The sequence below is a fragment of the Corticium candelabrum genome, chromosome 3 (assembly GCF_963422355.1).
Source record: "Corticium candelabrum chromosome 3, ooCorCand1.1, whole genome shotgun sequence".
NCBI lineage: Eukaryota > Metazoa > Porifera > Homoscleromorpha > Homosclerophorida > Plakinidae > Corticium > Corticium candelabrum.
Genome location: NC_085087.1, coordinates 9,940,233 through 9,956,488, shown reverse-complemented (window position 1 = coordinate 9,956,488; position 16,256 = coordinate 9,940,233). Strand labels below are relative to the sequence as shown.

Genomic DNA, 16,256 nt, shown 5'->3' with positions numbered 1-16,256 from the left:
ATCATTTTACACAAGCAGGGTTATTCTAACTTGCAAGGATGCACGTGGAATGAAAATAGCTGCGTACGGGTGTTGCCTGGGCGTCTAATCAAATCTTCATTCAACTGGTTGGAGACCTACTGCATTAATAGTGTTGCCTTGATCTTCTCGTCGACAGTTGCGAGTTGCTGTTGTGAGCTGCTGCAGCTTTCTCGTTCTTCTTTTCGTGTGCACGTTTGCAGACGCGCAATGAGACCTGGAATGGACGGTTATGATCATGATGTGGAAGCCCGCAGTGCCGATATTGTGCAAGACAAAAGAAACGAGCAGGTGCGTCGGTCTGACCTTTGCAGTTCGTGCTGTATGAGAGAAGCTGCTTGACTGCATTGTGTGCTGCTGCACGTAACTGTCACAAACGTCGACAGCATGTGCTCGCAGTGTCTTCTCGTGAAGGCATGCAGTGTGTGCTACGCGACAGGTCTGACACTCAACTCTCTTTAGGAAATAAACTCGTCAACGCCTGCGAGCGCCGGCTCGATGTTACCGTCGCGTGCACTTTGTATTACAACGAAAGAGAAGACGAGAGGCGCTATTCAACCATCAGGTGAGCTGTTGAACGTGATGCTTTGTGCATATGCGACCGCCACGTTGGAATGTTGACGTTGCGGTGTAGTGACGGTTTGTCAGTCTCCCGACTTTTCTGTAATGTGACACCGTCTGACGCTTTGTGTAACGAAAGAGAAGGCTGCACTGACGAGAAAGCAGCTGCTATGGTTTCTATCATTTTGTAAGATGTCTTTCCAACTATCCCGCCCACGTGCGGAGGAAATATAGCCAACAGCAGTATTGGGGTTGCTATGTGCTAGTGCGACGTTCACGAAACCATGCAAGCCTTTTGATGATGCGAATGCAAGAAACCACAACAGTGCTTTGCGTCCTTCACACTATTGTGGCTAGAGAAAGGTGAGAGCGGAGAAGTTGAATATATACCGCCTGCTTGTTTTGCTGACTTGGGTAACTCTCTACTGTGACATCATTTCCTGTGGCCAACTTGATGTGCTATTATAGAGTGATGCACATGCGTTACATTTCTTGTAAGTTGTATACATTTTGCCATCAATTTATTGGGTTTGCTGTACTGTTGCAGGAGAAATGTGTTCTGGTGAGTGGCAAGATATGATGATGGAATTACCTGACGAGCAAACAATCACTCAGCTGGTTGCTGCAGTCTGTGGTCCACAGAATGATGATGATCATCATCAAGACGTTGGCAGTGTCTTTCTCTCAAATACAGACACCACAGCTGATTGGTGTTCGGAAAGTGATGCTAGCTATTACAGTGATTCTCTCAGTGAAGCTGAAGATCGCAAGTCGATGTCAACTTTACCTACTCCTCCCAGAGACAGAGAGAGTCAGACACCAGACAGTGACCACACCCTGGGTATGTCAGAGTCATGGAATATTTGTTTGCAAGATTTCATTTTCAAAAAATATGTGCCAACGCTTGTATGAATTCTGGAACTGTGATCTTTTAAAATAGTCTGCCCATGCTACTCCACCTATGCTTGTGAGTCTGCCAGAAACCTGTTATGTACTACTTCCATGCCTTATGGTTTCTTGATACAGCTATTGCAGATGTGATTCTTGTGTTCATGATCCACTTTTACGTACATGTCACATGGCACATGGCACATGGATGTAGAAAATCAGATTCATTACACAAGTTATTTATGTTTTTGTTTGTCGTTGATACAGCTGCTCTGGATGACTGTGACACTGCAATGAGTCTGTGCCAGTTTTTGACTCAAGAGAATGAAGCAATAGGAAAACTGATTGACCAACTCCACAGCCCACCTCCCACTCCTGTATCTAATGCTTCGTCTGTTCAGCGATGTCAACCCCCTGTAAAAATAAAACAAGAACCGATTGATGTGTCAAACACATGCATAGCTCCTCTTCCTGCATTGTATGTCATGCAAACTCATCCTTCTTCACTTTTCTATGTCAGCAGTTTGGCAAATGCAGCTACAGATATGCCTACTGCTACAGCAACACAAGAGATAGAAGTAAAGAATGAACTTCCTCCTTGTTCGGGTAATAACCAGAAACATACAGGAATGGCATTTACATCATCTATTACCTCTATATATGCATGGACGCTATGATAATGACTAACTGTTGACGTTCTCGTTTAGCAGTTGGAGGAAGCTCGAGAGGACGAACACTGTGCACATACAGTCATCCATGTGACTTCAAGGTGCCAGGCAAACGTATGTGTTTACATTCATGTAGATAAGTAAACTTTTCACAGCAGGAGATGTACTATAAGCTTGTGATTATGTACACTTTGCTGTAGTTTGAATGCATGTTATCCTTGCCCTAGAGGTAAAAGTAATGAAATGAAGCATCATTTGTCTAATGATGTAATGTGTCTAGGGTCTGGTGCTCCTTTGTTATGGCAGTTTTTGCTGAATTTACTAGAGAGCGAACAAGCCAACAATCTCATTACCTGGACAAATCGTTGTGCACTTGAGTTCAAGATTCTGGATCCTAGTGAAGTCGCCAAGCGATGGGGGAAAATTAAGAATCGGCCGGCTATGAATTATGAGAAACTAAGTCGGTCTCTGCGGGGCTACTACTTAAAGGGAATAATGGAGAAAGTTGTCGGCGAGCAGTATGCATACAGATACAAGTGCCATCCAGATATAGTGTGCATGACTGCTGGAATCATTGATGCACCTAAAGTTCTCCCGTTGCTCTAAATGTGGGCTCTGGTGTCAGTTCGCTTCCGAATTAGATTGAGAATATATATACATATATATATTGGTATAAAGATGAAATAGAAATTTCAGTCAGATGAATTTCAACTGATTATTCCTTACATGATGTGGCATTAGTTAGCCGGTTTTATTCCAGATTGATGTGTTACGTGTCCTAGAGTGTCTCCTCAAATTCCTTTTTTCTAACATTTTTTGAGACAGTGGCAACATTTACTGCTGCTTGTAGTTGTAGTTATTTTTAATTAATTCTTCGTAATAATTGTGTGAGCGTGTAAGACATGTACAGTTTCAAGTTACTGTGGCTAGGTTGATTGTTTGGTGACATGTAAACATGATACTCAGTATAAAATATGCTCTTTGCATTAACTGAACTTAGAGTGTGTTGTAGTTACACAACTTGAGCAACTGAGCTAGACGTAATGAACACCATGCACCCTTACTGTCCACTAAGAGCAGCCTGCATGTATATACCTGATGATGACATATATGTGTACAAACACCTTCAGCATAGTCTGCTGGTCATACGAGGGACCCTGTTTACATCTCATAAGATACATAAACTAAACACAAAAGCTTCTTTGACCTCTATTTTTTCTTTATTCATAACGTTTGGTCCGACTCCTAGAAAATCCATAACTTGTATCTTTACACTAAATCCAGTGGTCATCCATACATCTGCCAGAAACTTGCAATGCAATTTCAGAGCTTCTGATCATCTGGCAGCGTCGGAGAGACATCAGATAACGTCGACTCGGGCTGCGCATGTAATCGACACTAATCGCATGGTCACCAGACTGCTGCCACCATACGTACGGAAGAGTGTACTTTACTAAAAAGTATGAAGAGCTGCTACGAGATATACTTACAGACCAATTGACACTTTGTAATGGTTCCAATTTGTTTACCCCTAGGTATCTAATAAAGTTTGCACAACAGCTTCTGATGACAAGATCATGACTGCAAACACACTGAACAGGATCATCCACTGCATCATTTCAATACTTAAGTATTAAATTTAAATTTAACGTTTTGTCTAGACACGGTTTAGAAAAAAAGGTTAGAAGAGAGTTCTATAGAATTAATTAATTTTAAAAAATTAAAATTTTAAAAAGGCAAAGCCATACATGCATGTGGTAATGTCTCTAGTCAAATGCATACCAAATCATCTGAAATTCGAAGGCCTCTAAAGTGGCCTTACTGACCAACAACCCACAAGCATCCATCTATCTAGTTATGTCGTAATTATTGTTTAGTTACTCTGCTTCGTCACATCTATCTATCTATTTATCTATTTAACGCAGTTCGGCAGTACAGTCTGCTTACTACCAATGTTGTTAACTTTATTTTTAGTTGTAGCAACCCTCCAGGTTAGTACACACAAGCGTGTACGTTACTTACTTTACTGTACGGGTGTCTCGACGTATGATGACGTCATCTGATGATGTCATCCTTAGCGGGCAGGGTTTGAATCTTCTTGTGAGGGAAAGAGAAGCCGAGATACGTACGATCAGGTCGAAAGGACGGTCAACAGCTGTGGAAATTTACTATTTTTGTGGTCCTAAGCACATCGTATTTTGTGGTAAGTGAGAGAAAATCGTGGCAGACTAGCAGAGAAGCAGCAGCACGCGCCGTTGCTGTTGGCACAACTTTTGGCTACATTGAAGGTATGGATTGCTCTAGAGGAGCTAGAATTTGCCTTAGAATGAGCGATTAGAATTGTCATTCGTTTCTGCTTTCGTCTGATTGGACAGTCAACTAATCAGCTACATTTTACACATTCTGTTGTCCTTTTTGTGTCGATCAACATTCGTTGTTAAATAAGGGAAGACGTTTTAGCATTTTATTTCTGTTTTATAGAAGGGTCCCCATTTTGGGACTCGGGCTTGTACGTTTCTTGTGCTTTATCACACAGTACCAAGCGCTGTAGTTTGGATATTTCGTTTTATGAAAATTGTATAACGTGAATTGAATAGTAAACAATGCAATTATAATAATAGGAGTAGGACGACTGGTTGTGCGTCTGGTTTGAATTTGACTTCAAACCTCCGCTAGCGACACTACTGTACTACGCCTACAGTTCCTGACGAATCTACTAGCTTTTCTAACAAAAGCGGCAATCTTTAAACGGAAGCCATAATAACAATAATAAATAATAGTATATGTTTGCATTTTGTGAATACAACTTTATTGATATCAATAGATTTACTACAGCAATATTTGCAACACACTGCTACAACAACTGTAATTAAAAGAAACTATGTCAAGTGAAAATAACAACAAGAAAAGATGTAGTGAGTGAGCTCGAGACGAGCCTCACTCTGCGCAATGTCCATCATGTCTAGTTTGAGCGGACAATGTAGTTTCGATCTTGTCCCTCGAACACACAGAATTGCTGATCGTAATAGAGCAAAACTTAGTCTGCATCTAATCATAGACATTGTTTGTGCACAAAAGGTATTTTGATTGTTTGAAAATGATGTTAGCTATCAGAAATGATTTTGAAAAACACTATGTGATATGATGTGATATGATATGATATGATATGATATGATATGAATACACAATTTAGAAACTACCATTTTCTTGTCTCTTTTTGTGTGGTTATGGGTTTGTTTGTTTATCACAGCTGTTGGGGTTACAATAAATGATCAAGTGGAAATGTCTCAAAACCAGTTCTATGAGGCAGCAGCTCCTCAGTTTTACACATCAGCCAGTGTGCCTGTTCATGCTTCCCATCATGTCGATCATCGATTACGACCCGCACATTCTCAGCTCTACCAGCAGGTTGCATTTACAAATCAAAAACAAGAGAAACATCATGAAACAAGAGAAAAACAAGAAAGCCAGGAGTTAGGTGCTTCGTCTGCAGCCAGTGGATCTCAAGAGTCTCACACTTATGATCGTCCTATAAGAAAATTGACAACCGAGCTCATCAAAACATATAAACAAATTAATGAGAATTACTATGCACGAAAGCGACAGCGAGAAACGGAAGAGACGAGTGCGAGCAAAAAGGCGGCACCAAAGGTTGGATATGATGATGAGAACTACGACTACATTGTGAGGAATGGAGAGAAATGGTGTGATCGATATGAAATTGAGTGTCTCATTGGCAAGGGATCATTTGGACAGGTAAGAGGTTGGCGGTCGATAGACGCAATAGTCACGACTCTTTGATGTGTGTTTGTCTGTCTGTCCACATGATCTGGCTTGTTCTTGGCTGCTGTTGCTGTAAACATTGTGCAAACTCAAATCATGCAAACGTTGTAATTGATTGCAAAAGTTGATGTTATGTTGCAATGATAGGACAGTGTATTTTAACGTGAATGTATTGTCGTGCGTACAATAGTGTAGTAACAGTGTGTCATAAATCATTTTATTTTTGGGTATTGCACGTATACAGTTTGTGAGACGGCAGATGTGAAATTTTACTGTTGCCACGTGTGTGACAACTTCATTATCGGTGTTAAGTCTTTGTGTGTGTGTGTGGTGTGTGTGTGTGTGTGTGTGTGTGTGTGTGTGTGTGTGTGTGTGTGTTTGTGTGTGTGTGTGTGTGTGTGTGTGTGTGTGTGTGTGTGTGTGTGTGTGTGTGTGTGTGTGTGTGTGTGTGTGTGTGTGTAATATGATGTCTAAATGAGTGTGTCTTTATAATGCCAGTTTTTGAAGTTCGTTGTTGTTCAGGTTGTGAAAGCTTATGACACACATGAGAAAGAACATGTTGCTATTAAAGTCATCAAGAACAAGAAGCCATTTCTAAATCAAGCGAGAATAGAGGTTAAACTGTTGGAATTGATTCAAAAGTATGACACAGAGGGAAAATATTATGTTGGTAAGAGACAAGTGTTCATGTTGTCTTATGTAGTTAAGATGTAATTTATTAGTTAGCTAACTATAGTGAGGTGTACTTTGGTGTGGTGTACTGTGGTGTGGTGTACTGTGGTGTGGTTTGGTGTCCTGTGGTGTGGTGTTTTATACTGTTTAGTACTGTGGTGTGGTGTTTTATACTGTTTAGTACTGTGGTGTGGTGTTTTATACTGTTTAGTACTGTGGTGTGGTGTTTTATACTGTCTTGTACTGTGGTGTGGTGTGGTGTACTGTGGTGTGGTGTTTTATACTGTTTTGTACTGTGGTGTGGTGCGGTGTACTGTGGTGTGGTTGAGTTGACAGACAGACTGTGGGCAGTTGTTGTGTTTGCAGAATAGCCGATGCACAGAGACCAGATGCTAAGACATGTGGGGCTAACATTTTGGTTTGGGGCTTAAAAGTAAAGTTAGAAATCCCTACTAGACACGTTTATTGCACAGCCATAGTAACAGTTGTAGAGGGCAAACTAAATTTGACAGTTTTATACCAAACTAATGTAATCTGATGGATTAATGGATGGCTATTAATCGCCACAATTGTACGTAAAACTTTTAATACATTGTGTTTTGTAGTTCGTCTGCGTCGTCATTTTATGTTTCGGCATCATCTCTGTCTTGTATTTGATCTTCTTTCCTATAACCTTTATGATCTCTTGAGGAATACGAACTTTCGTGGCATCTCTCTTAGTCTTACTCGCAAGTTTGCACAGCAGCTTTGCACTGCACTGCTTTTTCTCTCATCTCCTGAACTGAACATAATACATTGTGACTTGAAACCAGAGAACATACTTCTTTGCACTCCAAAACGGAGTGCAATTAAGATAGTGGATTTTGGCAGTTCATGTCAACTTGGCAGTAGAGTGAGACGTCTCAGTATGTTAGTGTTTGTTGGTTGTTTGACTGTGTTTATGTGTGAAGATTTACCAATACATTCAAAGTCGATTTTATCGTTCACCTGAAATTCTTATTGGTGTGAGTTACGACATGGCTATTGACATGTGGAGTCTTGGTTGCATTTTAGTTGAAATGCACACTGGAGAGCCTTTGTTTAGTGGAGCTAATGAGGTATGAAGATTTCCATGAGCTTTCTGTCTGTATTGTTTGATTAACGTGTAAATAGTTTTCTCAAATTTGTATACTGTGTGTCTGTTTTGTTGTCTTTCTTCTCGTGTGTTTCTGTCTGTTTGTCTGTTTGCCTCATTGTCTGTGCTTTGTTTGCATGTTGTTTATCTTATAAGTATGGTTGTTGTACATATAGGTGGACCAAATGTACAAAATTGTGGAAGTTCTGGGCATTCCTTCTGCATCATTTCTTGATCCCGGCACGAAGACGAGGAAGTTCTTTGAAAAGAACGCTGATGGCAGCTACTCATTGAAGAGACAAAGAGATGCACGACGTGTAATACATTCTCTAGTGTTTCAGTAACATTCAAGTTTTACGTCTTTTTTTTCTTTGTAGGAGTACAAACCACCAGGTTCTCGTCATTTGCATGATATTTTAGGTTGTGAGTCAGGAGGTCCAAATGGACGTCGTGCTGGAGAGTCCGGCCATTCCGTTCAGGAATATCTCAAATTTAAAGATTTGGTGCTGAAAATGCTGGTATACAACCCAAAGAAGAGAATCACTCCACTTGATGCTCTGCAACACAGTTTCTTCAAGAAGACAACCGACGAAGCAATAAACACAGCAAGTAGTGGCATGGAAACTGATCAGATTGTTCCGGTTTCTGGTCACATGGATTGTGATGATGAGAGCCGTGCTGCACGTGCAAGTGGTCTCACAAGTCAGCTTAATCTGGGAAGTGATAAAGAAATGTCTTTGTCTCCACCTACACGTGATCGAGGACTATTGCAACGGATGGTAGTCGATTTAGACAGTAAATCACAACGTCAAACAAGCAAATCGGATCAACCAACTTCTTCTCTTAGAGTAGAACAAACACATAATAGTGGTCAACAAATAGGTCAGGCAGTCGGTGATGATCAAGATCATTTATCACCGATGGCTGGAGTTGTAGTACAGCAATGATGGTTGGTCATGTAGCACTTTCTGTGTATATACTGCACATGTACACGTGTATATCTGAAGTTTATTAAGAATTATTATTATAAAAAATCAATATTATCTAACACACTTGTCCCTGCTCAATATTTGCTACATACAGACCAGACGGTGTAGCCTGTTAGCGTGCGTTAGTGGGCATTATGGCGACTTCAACAACAGACGTGAAAGAATTGATAGCAAAGAAAGAAAGCATTGAGGCAGAAATGAAGCAATTGTTAGAAGTCCTTGATGCGGTGATTATTTGATTGTTTAGTAAGACGTAAAATGTAAAGTTTTTTTGAGCTTTTTTTTTGTTTTTAGCAAAATGGAGTTGGAATGAACGGACGTTTAGTTGATGCAGAGAACTTTCCAAGGAGTGACATAGACGTTTATGCTGTTCGAGTTGCGCGCAACCAAATTATAAGTGAGCAAAGTGAACGTCAGTCGCTTGATCAATCACGTGACCTTGTAGATTGAATTGCAGGACTTCAGAACGATCACAAGGCGTTAATGAATGACATCGAGAAAGGTCTTCATGCAGTACATGCTGAAGCAAGAGAGAAACGAGTAGAAACAAGAGAAACAAGAGGTTAATAAATAAATAAATAAATAAATAATTAAATAAATAAATAATTAAATAAATAAATAATTAAATAAATAAATAATAATTAATTAATTAAGAAGGAAAGGAAGAAAGAAAGAAAGAAAGAAAGGCGAGTGTTGAGTATGTGGGGGTCACTTAGGTAAACTGATGCAATCAATGGCAAACAGCCACTGCTGTAGGCAACAAGAACTTTGACCACTGATTTTATGAATATTCATTAGTGGTGACATACTAGAGAAGGAGCTATTTACATTGTCATGTTTTTATTGTATTATGACAAACAGGGGTCAGTCAACAACTGGCTTGTTCCTGTTCCAGACGATCAAACCATTATGGAAATCACTGTCTTGCTAACCTACAAAGCCTTGCCAAAAAGCAGGCAAAACAACTTGTAGACTGCAGACAGCAACTTTCTGTGCCATTTAGGCTTGTCACGGATATAGATTCTTCATTGTCAAGTCTGTTCCTTGCAAGGCATCCTTGAACACAAATAGATCTGGCCACAAATCAGGAACTTAGAGATGTCTCCCAAGACCATCAGCAATTAACTCAGGAATGCTGTCACTATTGACCAGGCGGTAGGAACCAGAGTTGTCCTTTGTACCTTGCTGTACCACTCAAATTAGTGAATGGATGGTGATCTCATTAATTGCTCGTTGGTACCATGGGCAACCAATCATGTAACTTCCACTTCAACTTGCATGCATGTAATGTTGTATCTGTTTATGTGTTTGTCTGTATGCATGCATACATGCATATAAGAAGAGTGAGTATTGTAGTATGTCTTAAAGTCTGATGGAAAGTGGGCAGTACTGTGGACATCTGTGGGCAGATGTGGTCAACTAGAATATTGGGACTAGGGTTAGTCTTAGTTTCTTGTGAATAACTAAACATTTTGGCACACCATGCAGCTGTGTATGATTTAGTGCAGCTATGAATTGGTAATCAAGCTTACAACCAAACTACTTGATCTGTTGATTTCATACGTGTACAACTCAACTAACTGCAGTTATTAGGAAGGAAAGCTACTGCTGACATTCATTATTTGCTCATTCAAGATTACACTACTGTACTTACTCATTCAATTGTCAACTGTAATGCGACATTGACTGTCAGTCCATATCTAGTCCTGGACAGGCCTGTAGGAAGCATTTCAAGTGGTCCGGCATAACGAGCGCTAAAAGAGTGTGGTCCAAAGATAATGCACCGAAAGAGCAGTCGTTCAGCTTACAATATTACCTGATGTATTGCATAAAAGGTTCTTGAAAGTCTTTTTTACCAACAATTGTAATACGCGTACACATGGCTACGCAATACGACCTGCCTTAGCTAGATAACCATTAAGATGGTTTGGCCTAAAACAGACCGACAGCACCGGTTTCTACGGCCCTGAAATAGACCACTGGTGAAGGTTTACTCTAGAAAAAATGGTCTGGCCATGCGGACCGGCTCCTACAGCCCTGGCGGCCCATATCTACAGTAGAACTGTTCATACAGAGATGTTATTTTTTATTTACAGAAGAAGAAGTAGGCATTGTTCTACAGCCATTTGCCAGCATTCAGTCTGTAGCACCATATTCTCCAGCTGACCAAGCAGTAAGCTATGTGAATGTATTTGTGATGGGTTAGTCTACTGACTGGATGTGATATTCTATAGGGATTGCGCATTGGTGACAAACTCATTCAGTTTGGTAGCATTTCATGTAACAATTTTCAGACGTTAGAAGATATCAGCACTCTCGTTCAACACAGCATTGAGGTGGTGTGTGTGTGTGTGTGTCTGTCTGTCTGTCTGTCTGTGTCTGTGTGTGTGTGTGTGTGTGTGTGCGTGTGTGTTTGTGTCTGTCTGTCTGTCTGTCTGTCTGTCTGTCTGTCTGTCTGTGTGTGTGTGTGTGTGTGTGTGTGTGTGTGTGTGTGTGTGTGTGTGTGTGTGTGTGTGTGTGTGTGTGTGTGCTGACAGCTCATGCAGTCAATGACAGTCGTGTTACAGAGGTCCATCAGAGTATGTGTCCATCGTGGCAATCATCGGGCAGAAATAAATCTTATTCCGAAACGTTGGGAAGGCAGAGCACTGCTGGGGTAATCATTCAGTTCTAATGAATACACTGTATGCAGTTTCATACTTGTGACCTAACACACACACACACACACACACACACACACACACACACACACACACACACACACACACACACACACACACACACACACACACACACACACACACACACACACCATTTCATTGGATGTTGCTTCTAACATGTGTATGTTTGTACATTAAGGTGTAAAATTGTACCATCAAATTCAATGTGATTTATCAATGAAATGTACTGCTAGTCCCAATAGCTAATAATCAATCACCTTATAAAGAGCAGCATCTTCCAAATACTCTCAACACTCAAGCCAGTCTACTTCCTGTCGTCACTTGCAGAGATTTCTTCTTCTTATTACAGACATTTACAATTACCGACATTTACAATTGCAGACATCTCATGTTGCACTCTAGTAGACTAGACGAGTTTGAATTAATAATATTGGTTCAATCAAATGCCATGTGAATATTAATCAAAATGTTAAATACACTGCAGACCTTTACGATTCCTGCACAGGCACTCACTCTAGCCTTCAAACTTCAACTACATAACCAGGCCAACCAGGCCTAAATTTTAGGGGGTCAGATTGATATTAATGATATATTTTAGTATCTATTTAAAGTAACGTTTAATCTAATTAAATAATATATAAATGAATATTAATGTTTTATTTAATATAAACGTATTATTAGAAAATAGTCAAAACCAACTTCAACTCACTACTCTAAGCACAATCTACATCCTTGGTTTACGGCAGCAAATGCGTCTACAACAGAATCGGGGTCAAGCAATGAAGTCTCAAGATAAGTATTAGTCCTTCTCTATAGATAGTTAGTAGTGCTAGCTTTGTAAGCTTTTCTTTGGACATTGTAGATAACAGTTTTGTTTTAATGAGAGAGAGAGAGAGGAGAAGGACCATTTAAACCTAAAATTGCCCACCTAATGAGTTGGGGGTTCACTGATCCCGTCTCCCCCCTGCAGTTATGCCTGCCTCTACTTCAATCCTACTGATGACTGGTTGCGCATGCAGCAAGATGCTAGACTTGACCCAGTCTCGCTCCACCCACGTTCCCTACACCCAGTAGAGATAATCCAGGAACAACAAGGGCAGAGCAAGACTCAGAGGTCAATTTGAGATTGAGTGATTGCAAGACTGGCCGTAGGTCGATGTGAGTCTAGTGATCAAGATGCAATGCACGCAACAAAGTCACCAGCAATTCTTCAGACATTCCACTGTATCATATATTTGGTTAATACCACATTTCCGTGCTATGAAACGCATGACTCCTCACTCCACAAGACACGATTTACATAGTAACATACACAAGTCTACAAGTCACGTGACACTTCAGTGTTTCTTGTGTTTTTCGAGCGGCGATTCTCCAGCTTTGTAACCGATGATTGAACGTCTGCCGATCATTTCTCCCGCTATAAACCAGCAGCATATTTCTGCAAAGACTAGCGCATTTCTCGTGCCTTCTTTGACGGTCACATCCAGAAATCGTCCCGTCGCTGCGCTCTCAATAATGTGACTGAAACCGCGACGAACTTCTGCCCACTGCGACGGACCAGGAGGACCCATCTCACGACTAACGTGACCCCATAGTGTGACCAACCGCGGATACGACCAAGATACCGTCCTACCTGCTACAGCTAAAGAGAAAAAAGATGAAAGAAAATGAAAACATACAATACTTGTTGTAGGGAGACCCTTTCTACTGTTAACGCATGTCTACAAATCAATTGAGATTACCTTGCGTAGATTGTACGGTTCTGTTGCCCAGCCTCACTAATCTCTGTCCTATTCCACTCGCCATCTTACTTTATCCGGGCTATGGTAACTCATCACATGACTATCATGTGACTACTTTTTGCAAAATTCTAGAATGAAGAAAATATGTCTAAGTAGACAGTTGCGGATTCTGCCGCGTTCAACGTACGTTTTACTAACAACCTTGTCTACGACTCAATCAAGAACGATATATTCCGTGACGTCACAGCCTCAAGTCCAAGCAGAAGCCCGGATAATCAGCAGGTGTCTGTACGAGATGGCGTTTACAAACGAATACGGTCCTCTGGTGGCCGCTATTGATCAAGGAACTACGTCAACACGCTTTATGGTAGCTTTACTTTCAATTTGAGAGTCAAACTAATTTTTGATGATTTTTTTCAATTTTTTGTTGTTGGCTGAGACGCAATTGTCTTACAGAATTTCACTTTATTAGTCATTTTATTGTAGGTATTTAATTGTTGAATTTCTGATTTATTTTTTGTGTATGTATTTCTTTATTTCTATTTTATTTTATTTTTTATTTTTTATTTTTTGGGTTTAGCTTTTTTCATGCACAACTGGCAAAGCAATCGAAGAGGCAACACACCAGATAACTTTCTCTCCAACTTCCCCTCAACAAGGGTGAGTCAGTCTTGCAGACGGATACAACAGTTGAATGCTTTGCAATGACATGTTGTGCAGACCAACCTCACACCATCTTGTCCACATCATCTGGTGATCACGTGATCACTCCTAATTATGTTTTTATGTAGGTGGAGTCAGGTGGATGCTGTCAGGTTGTTGGAAACGACGAAGAATTGTATTGACGGATCGGTTGAGAAATGTGGCAAACTTGGAATTGACGTCAGTCAAATTAAAGGTTAGACAACATTCGAAATTTTCTATAAATATTAAAGACTGAATTGAAAATTTGTTGGATTGAGGTAACTTGCCCGCGTAGGTTTGGAAGGCTGTCAGCTATTAGTGTGTGTGTGTGTGTGTGTGTGTGTGTGTGTGTGTGTGTGTGTGTGTGTTTGTCTGTCTGTCTGTTTGTTTGTTTGTTTGTCTGTTTGTTTGTTTGTCTGTCTGTGTGCATGCATGTGTGTGTGTGTCTGTCCGTCTGTCTGTCTGTCTGTCTGTCTGTCTGTCAAATACATATATTTTTCAAATCCAAAGAAATTTCCATCAAGAGCTTAAAAGCTAGTCTTTAAGTAAAGTTTCTCTAAATCAACAACAAACGCTTGAGGCTACAACAGATGACCCCATAGGGGGGTCAGAATACATTTAACTACTTAGTTTAAAACAAATTGATATTTGTCAAGGACACTGCAAGATTTTTGTCTGTCTGTCTGTCTGTCTGTCTGCCTGTCTGTCTGTCTGTGTGTGTGTGTGTGTGTGTGTGTGTGTGTGTGTGTGTGTGTGTGTGTGTGTGTGTGTGTGTGTGTGTGTCTTTGGAGAATAAAAACATCCGGGATCTTGTAGGGTTGCAGGTTCAAGTCACAGTGATGGCGAGCTATGGCATAATTTTCTTAAGCAAGAAACTTACGCACAATTGCTTCTCTCGACTCAAGAGTATAAATGAGCACCTGGTCATTGACTGGGGTGAACAAGATTGCTGGCTTGGCAGTAACATCATGCAGCAGACGGGCACTCGTGGGCCTTGGTGTCCAGTCCCAGAGCTGCGCCATAGTCGGTGCACCTGCACGACTCCAGCCAAGCTCCAGGTGGATTGTAGCGCTGGCCCTAAGCCTCCACGTAGTGAATGGAGGCCCTGTCTCTAGAGGCAGGGGAGCTATCTCCGTAGCTGGCCCTAAGGTTGACGTCGAATGACGTGGAGGGCTTGACATTTGTCCAATTTTTGTGTCTGTGTTAGTGTGTGTCTGTTTGTGTCTGTCTATCTGTTTGTCTGTCTGTTTGTGTGCATGCGTATTATCTGCATGATAACATCAGTGATGTTGTGTACAAAACAATGAGCAATACCTAAATTTTAAGACCATCCTCTTGGCTATTAGACATCACCTAGCTTCTGTAAAATCTGTTTATGTATCTGCAGCTATTGGAATCACAAATCAACGAGAAACAACTGTCGTATGGGACAAGGTGACTGGCAAGCCACTATACGATGCTATAGGTAGGAAGCCGACCACAAGACTTGAGCATCTGCGTTGAGTGATGATCATGTTGTCCATAGTGTGGCTAGATGTTCGCACAACGGCTATCGCTCAGTCTCTCATCCAGTCAGCTGCTGACTGTAATAAAGATGCTCTTAGGGTATGAAGTCAACACAAATAGTTCATACTAAATGTAGCCATTATAAGCATGGAAAATGCACAGACTTTGCATGCACATGGACACAGATACGTAGGCAGCACTCTGGCCGGTGTGGCCATGACCAGACTAATAATACAAAATTTCCACTTTCGCCAGATGCTCAATTGCATCAACTTCCGTGTTAGGGTGTAGCTGATTAAATAAGTAATTTATATGTGACAAGTATTGCCGCATGCTTTGTACATGTTTGTGTATGATTTCGGTTGTGTACCCTTGTTTTCATTTAATACAACACTTGCTGCCACTACACTGTCCAACCAGTTAGCAGACTAAAGAGTTACACCCACTAGCGTGTGTTTTGCCACGCCCTTTTAGCGCACGCTAGACCAGATCAATGTTAGCATACTACTAAAGAGTTACACCCACTAGTGCGTTTGCCACGCCCTTTAGCGAATGCTAGGCCAGATTGATTACTATTTGCTTTCTGTGTCTGTGAGATGATTTGAGTAACAGACAATAAAGACCTAGAATCGCGTCTATTTTGAAGTGGTTTATAACAAAATGAAAAGAGACGTTATGTGATTGATTTCAATGATAACTTTGGTATGCAACTCATTTTTATGTTTATCAGGTTGATATCAACTTTTAATGAGTTAACATTGACAAGTGCTTTTCTTGTATTGTAACAGTGTTTGGTGTGTTAGCACTTGTGTGGGCTGCCTATTCATCCTTACTTCAGTGCTCTTAAGCTAAAGTGGCTGCTGGATCATTGTCAGGATGTACAACGAGCTGTGGAGGAAAGTCGTTGCATGTTTGGAACAGTCGACTCGTGGCTAATTTGGGTGTGACAT

At 40.8% G+C, this 16,256-nt stretch overlaps 5 protein-coding genes across 9 annotated transcripts in view; 4 read left to right on the top strand and 1 right to left on the bottom strand.

Moving 5' to 3' along the window:
• Positions 1-167: 167 nt before the first annotated feature.
• Positions 168-3,124, top strand: LOC134177220 (uncharacterized). 3 transcript variants are annotated; one of them, XM_062643988.1, is made up of 6 exons: positions 168-309; positions 481-583; positions 1,127-1,420; positions 1,735-2,073; positions 2,178-2,249; positions 2,416-3,124. In XM_062643988.1, the coding sequence occupies exons 1-6, from the start codon at positions 229-231 to the stop codon at positions 2,739-2,741; spliced, it is 1,215 nt and encodes a 404-aa protein (XP_062499972.1). In that variant the 5' UTR covers positions 168-228; the 3' UTR covers positions 2,742-3,124. The 3 variants fall into 3 exon arrangements, with proteins under 3 accessions (XP_062499972.1, XP_062499971.1, XP_062499973.1); XM_062643987.1 differs by having other exon boundaries at positions 2,175-2,249; XM_062643989.1 differs by having other exon boundaries at positions 2,175-2,236; positions 2,416-2,598.
• Positions 3,125-4,208: 1,084 nt separating this feature from the next.
• On the top strand, positions 4,209-8,752 carry LOC134177263 (dual specificity tyrosine-phosphorylation-regulated kinase 1A-like). The gene is made up of 7 exons (XM_062644044.1): positions 4,209-4,423; positions 5,386-5,891; positions 6,441-6,588; positions 7,196-7,482; positions 7,541-7,687; positions 7,881-8,021; positions 8,082-8,752. The coding sequence occupies exons 2-7, from the start codon at positions 5,418-5,420 to the stop codon at positions 8,649-8,651; spliced, it is 1,767 nt and encodes a 588-aa protein (XP_062500028.1). The 5' UTR covers positions 4,209-4,423; positions 5,386-5,417; the 3' UTR covers positions 8,652-8,752.
• Positions 8,753-8,779: 27 nt separating this feature from the next.
• Positions 8,780-11,868, top strand: LOC134177265 (26S proteasome non-ATPase regulatory subunit 9-like). Of its 2 annotated transcripts, none has more exons than XM_062644047.1 (7): positions 8,780-8,920; positions 8,988-9,090; positions 9,151-9,255; positions 10,790-10,866; positions 10,928-11,029; positions 11,261-11,349; positions 11,553-11,868. In XM_062644047.1, the coding sequence occupies exons 1-7, from the start codon at positions 8,828-8,830 to the stop codon at positions 11,581-11,583; spliced, it is 600 nt and encodes a 199-aa protein (XP_062500031.1). In that variant the 5' UTR covers positions 8,780-8,827; the 3' UTR covers positions 11,584-11,868. The 2 variants fall into 2 exon arrangements, with proteins under 2 accessions (XP_062500031.1, XP_062500032.1); XM_062644048.1 differs by having other exon boundaries at positions 8,781-8,920; positions 10,793-10,866.
• Positions 11,869-12,580: 712 nt separating this feature from the next.
• Positions 12,581-13,211, bottom strand: LOC134177267 (ATP synthase subunit g, mitochondrial-like). The gene is made up of 2 exons (XM_062644049.1): positions 13,117-13,211; positions 12,581-13,016 (listed from the first exon to the last, which is right to left on the bottom strand). The coding sequence occupies exons 1-2, from the start codon at positions 13,178-13,180 to the stop codon at positions 12,712-12,714; spliced, it is 369 nt and encodes a 122-aa protein (XP_062500033.1). The 5' UTR covers positions 13,181-13,211; the 3' UTR covers positions 12,581-12,711.
• A 50-nt stretch (positions 13,212-13,261) lies between these two features.
• The window catches only part of LOC134177264 (glycerol kinase-like), an 8,979-nt gene continuing 5,984 nt past the window's right edge, over positions 13,262-16,256 (top strand). The window contains exons 1-6 of one of the 2 annotated variants that reach the window (XM_062644045.1): positions 13,262-13,483; positions 13,697-13,776; positions 13,908-14,014; positions 15,188-15,265; positions 15,326-15,405; positions 16,110-16,247. In XM_062644045.1, the coding sequence (XP_062500029.1) occupies positions 13,412-13,483; positions 13,697-13,776; positions 13,908-14,014; positions 15,188-15,265; positions 15,326-15,405; positions 16,110-16,247 (555 nt within the window). In that variant the 5' untranslated portion in view covers positions 13,262-13,411. Of the gene's footprint in view, positions 13,484-13,696; positions 13,777-13,836; positions 14,015-15,187; positions 15,266-15,325; positions 15,406-16,109; positions 16,248-16,256 lie in introns of both variants that reach the window. The other variant, XM_062644046.1, reaches the window with a different exon arrangement.

Excerpts from the sequence above, each read along its gene's own strand:
- LOC134177220 (XM_062643987.1), top strand. The coding sequence starts at position 229 with ATGAGACCTGGAATGGACGGTTATGATCATGATGTGGAAGCCCGCAGT. Across the intron at positions 310-480 it reads AAGACAAAAGAAACGAGCAG|GAAATAAACTCGTCAACGCC; the intron begins GTGCGTCGGTCT and ends AACTCTCTTTAG. Across the intron at positions 584-1,126 it reads AGGCGCTATTCAACCATCAG|GAGAAATGTGTTCTGGTGAG; the intron begins GTGAGCTGTTGA and ends GTACTGTTGCAG.
- LOC134177263 (XM_062644044.1), top strand. The coding sequence starts at position 5,418 with ATGTCTCAAAACCAGTTCTATGAGGCAGCAGCTCCTCAGTTTTACACA. Across the intron at positions 6,589-7,195 it reads AGAGGGAAAATATTATGTTG|TTCGTCTGCGTCGTCATTTT; the intron begins GTAAGAGACAAG and ends TGTGTTTTGTAG. Across the intron at positions 8,022-8,081 it reads GACAAAGAGATGCACGACGT|GAGTACAAACCACCAGGTTC; the intron begins GTAATACATTCT and ends TTTTCTTTGTAG.
- LOC134177265 (XM_062644047.1), top strand. The coding sequence starts at position 8,828 with ATGGCGACTTCAACAACAGACGTGAAAGAATTGATAGCAAAGAAAGAA. Across the intron at positions 9,256-10,789 it reads AGAAACAAGAGAAACAAGAG|AAGAAGAAGTAGGCATTGTT; the intron begins GTTAATAAATAA and ends TTTTATTTACAG. Across the intron at positions 11,030-11,260 it reads TCGTTCAACACAGCATTGAG|AGGTCCATCAGAGTATGTGT; the intron begins GTGGTGTGTGTG and ends GTCGTGTTACAG.
- LOC134177267 (XM_062644049.1), bottom strand. The coding sequence starts at position 13,180 with ATGGCGAGTGGAATAGGACAGAGATTAGTGAGGCTGGGCAACAGAACC. Across the intron at positions 13,017-13,116 it reads AACCGTACAATCTACGCAAG|CTGTAGCAGGTAGGACGGTA; the intron begins GTAATCTCAATT and ends TTTTCTCTTTAG.